Source organism: Podarcis bocagei, assembly GCF_964188305.1.
Source record: "Podarcis bocagei genome assembly, chromosome: 5".
Lineage (NCBI taxonomy): Eukaryota > Metazoa > Chordata > Lepidosauria > Squamata > Lacertidae > Podarcis > Podarcis bocagei.
Window position 1 is genome coordinate 9,922,287 of NC_138129.1, and position 3,822 is coordinate 9,926,108.

Consider the following 3,822-nt stretch of genomic DNA (forward strand, 5'->3'; position numbering starts at 1 on the left):
GGGGCCCGAGCCCCCTCAAAAATTCGTTTGGGGGGCTCCGCCCCCCCAATAATCTCGGGCGCCCCTCCAGCAGAGCGCCACCGCCGCCCCTCCCCCAGCCCAAAATGCACAGGGTCGGGCTGCATGCCTCCTGCCCTCCCTCCCGAGCAAAAGCTCCACCCAATTTCCTTCGGAGCTGATTAATAGGCGCAGCACGCTCTCCCCTATTCGCTCACGAGGAGGCGGCGCCACTTTATCTGCATATTCATGAGCTTATTTATTATTCATGAGCTTTCCCGGGGCCCCCCAATATTTTTTAGAAGTCCGCGCCCCTGGACAAGCTGGAATGTGTGCAAACTAGAGCAACCAAAATGATTAAGAATTTGAAAAAACAAGCCTTATGAGGAATGTTTGAGAGAGTTGGCTATGTTCAGTTTGGATAAGACAGAGATTAAAGCCATCTTCAAATACCAAAAGGGCTGTCACATGGAAGAGAGAGTAAGTTTGTTTTCTCCTTCTCTGGAGGGAAGGATTCGAACCAATGGCTTCAAGTTACAAGAAAGGAGATTCTGACTAAACATCAGGAAGGACTTTCTGACAGTAAGAACTGTTCGACAATGGAAGGATCTCTCTCAGGAGGTTATGGACTCTCCTTCCTTGGAGGTTTTTAAGCAGAGAAGTTGGATGGCCATCTGTCATGGATGCTTTAGCTGAGATTCCTGCATTGCAAGGGGTTGGACTGAATGACCCTTGGGGTCCCTTCCAATTCCACTGTTCTATTATTCTGTTATTCATATTCCTATACAGTGGTATCTTGGGTTAAGTACTTAATTCATTCCGGAGGTCTGTTCTTAACCTGAAACTGTTCTTAACCTGAAGCACCACTTTAGCTAATGGGGCCTTCTGCTGCTGCCGCGCCGCCAGAGCACGATTTCTGTTCTCATCCTGAAGCAAAGTTCTTAACCTGAGGTAATATTTCTGGGTTAGCGGAGTCTGTAACCTGAAGCGTATGTAACCCGAGGTACCACTGTACTAGTTTACCTAAAAAGAGATCATGGGTTCACTGACCAGGCCAGTAAAATGCTACCTGGGTTTGTAATTCTAATTAAGCTGTAGGGTATTTAAAGAAATACAGTTTAAAAAAAAACTCAGGAAAGCTCTTGGCTGCAGGTCGCAATTCTCCACCGAGATAGGGGGGTCTCTGCTTAGCGCAAGGAAGGCGAGTCTTCAGTTTCTGGGATGCGGCTAAATGGCACTCCTCCTTGACCAGACACTTTTGCCTTCTCTTTTCCTGATGATTTTAAAATGCCATTAATTAAGCAGCTCGCTCTGATTGGACGGCTGCTGAGTCCCGGCGGGCCCCTCGCTGCCATATAATGGGCAACTTGGGCAATGATTAATATCCCGCCCCCGGTCAGGGCACCGCGCGGTGCCAGCTGGCTCCGGAACGAGCGAGCGCATCCAACAGGACCAGCCTTTCTCTCTGTTAGGAGAGAGACAGCAGAAAGCGCGACGAGCCGCCGCCGCCCCAAGCTGGGCAGAGAAGTGGGGAGGCGAAGCGGAGAGAGACACCCCACCCCCGCAGCAACCACCCAAACACTCCGGTTTGGATCCAAGAGGGAATCGGGCGAAGCGAGAGCGCCGCGAAGCCCCCGGCTCCGGATCCCAGACGGCAGCAGGAAGGAAGAGGGAAGCGCGCGTCCGGAGCGCAGGAGCGGTGCGCACAGCTTACAAAGGCGGTCAGCGCCCGATCCCGGGAGAAGACCTCAGCACCTGGACGATCCTCGAGTGGGGCACAAAACCAGCCCTGGAAGGGGCGTGCAGGACTCTCCCTGCCCCGAGGTGAGGCACGGAAAAGCGAAGGGGGCGCACGTCTTCTTCGCCCATCCCGGCGCAAGAGCGCACGCCCCGGGGTCCCGTAAGAGGGCCGCGGGGCTCTGAGCGGAGCAAACCGGGCACCCTCCTGCTCTTCTTCTTCGCGCAAAGGGGTGCACGTAGCTTCCCTCCGGTCCCCGGCCGGCTCGGCGCTGTGGAGAGAGCTCCGACGGGCGGCGCCGCCGATGAGCGTGGCTCCGGGCGCGCAGCTCTTCGCCAGCTCGGCGGAGCTGCCGGAGAAAGCCATGGCCGAACTCAAGTCCTTGGGCGGAGAGTCGTACCTGGCTCTGGCGCAGAGCTACAATCAGACGGCGTTCGCCTACGGCGCAGTGCGAGGCGGCGAGGCCGGGCGCGGGTACCCCGGCGGCGCCGGCGGCCTGGACTTCCATGCCGCGCAGTTGGGGAAGTCGGCGGAGAGCAGCGGCGAGCAGAGCTGCGACGAGGAGGACGCCTTCGACGGCGCCAAGGAGGGCAGCCCGGCGTTTGAGCGCGACGGCAAGCTGAAGGCGCCCGGTGCCCTCGGGGGGACCAAGAAGCCCAAGGAGCAGCGCTCGCTGCGCCTCAGCATCAACGCCCGCGAGCGGCGCAGGATGCACGACCTGAACGACGCCCTGGACGGCCTGCGCTCCGTCATCCCTTACGCGCACAGCCCGTCGGTGCGCAAGCTCTCCAAAATCGCCACGCTCCTCCTGGCCAAGAACTACATCCTGATGCAGGCGCAGGCCCTGGAAGAGATGCGGCGTCTCGTGGCCTACCTCAACCAAGGCCAGACGCTCAGCACGCCCATCCCGACCGCGCTGGCCCCCTTCGGACAGTCGGCCGCCGTCTACCCTTTCACGGGCGCTGCTTTGGCCAGCTGCCCCGAGAAATGCACTGCCTTCCCCGGGGCCACCTCTGGCCTTTGCAAACACTGCAACGAAAAACCTTGATGTAGCCGTTTGACCTTAGAACAAACTCCAAAAAACCCCACCCGACTTCCCTTTTCACTCCATCAGCCCCGCCTTCTTGCCATCAGTTAAGTTGCAATTTTTTTTGCTTCAGCTGCTTTCCCGGCTTCTTTTGCTTTCCATCGTCTCCCCTGTGAAAATAATCCGGATTCTCCTTCCTCACCTTTCCATACACACATGCAAACCATTTCACCGTCTTCCTCAAACTCTCTGTAGATTCCCCCTCCCCCCTTTCCTCTCTCAGATCTGTCATGGATTAATTTTGTGCATAACTTTTTATTGCTACTACTATTATTATTATTCTCGTTTTGAGGCTGCCTTAAGCCAGGCTTTGAAATATGTCTCTATACCTAGAGTAAAAGAGAAGGGGAGGTTTTGGAAAGGAAACTGCAGTGAGAGTCTCTCTGGAATGAACCGACTTGTGTACAAACTATGCAATGTTTACAGAATGCAAAAGTTACTAAAAATGGAAAATATCCTCCAGATATAATTGGCAGTATTTGTACAATCAGACATTCAAATGACACCTAATCTTTCTATTTTATTTTATTTTCATTTTCATTTTGGGTGCCGCTTGTGAAATTCAAGAACGCTTCTTAATGGGTTGGTCAACTTATTTATACACACACACATATTTTTAAGCATTGAACCCATTCTTGGACTTTTGACTACAGTCTTTCTATTGTACGCTGTTGCCTGCTCTCTCTCTCTCTCTCTCTCTCGCTTTTTCTCTTTTTTGCCTGTTTCTGAGCTTTGGCAGGACCACTTTTCAAAGTCGGCCACACATCTTGGTAAACAAGGAAAATAAAAATTCATTGAGCTTATTTATATGTATTTATAATAAATAAAAAGGACATCAGCTAACTTGGGTTCTGTCCTAAATCTCTCAGAAGGTCAGTTTGCTAAGCAAACCAATCCTAAAAAGAGACATGGATGGCACTGAACTGAGTAAATCTTGCACCCTCTTCTTAAATACTGAGGGCATAACCTGGCCAGATTTAAGCCCTCTTGTTGATTTCAG

General features: G+C 53.0%; 1 protein-coding gene across 1 annotated transcript; it reads left to right on the top strand.

Annotated features, from left to right (window-relative positions):
• Positions 1 to 1,252: 1,252 nt before the first annotated feature.
• On the top strand, positions 1,253 to 3,615 carry BHLHE23 (basic helix-loop-helix family member e23). Its single transcript, XM_081196707.1, has one exon. The coding sequence runs from the start codon at positions 2,040 to 2,042 to the stop codon at positions 2,781 to 2,783; it is 744 nt and encodes a 247-aa protein (XP_081052833.1). The 5' UTR covers positions 1,253 to 2,039; the 3' UTR covers positions 2,784 to 3,615.
• The last annotated feature ends 207 nt before the right edge of the window (positions 3,616 to 3,822 follow it).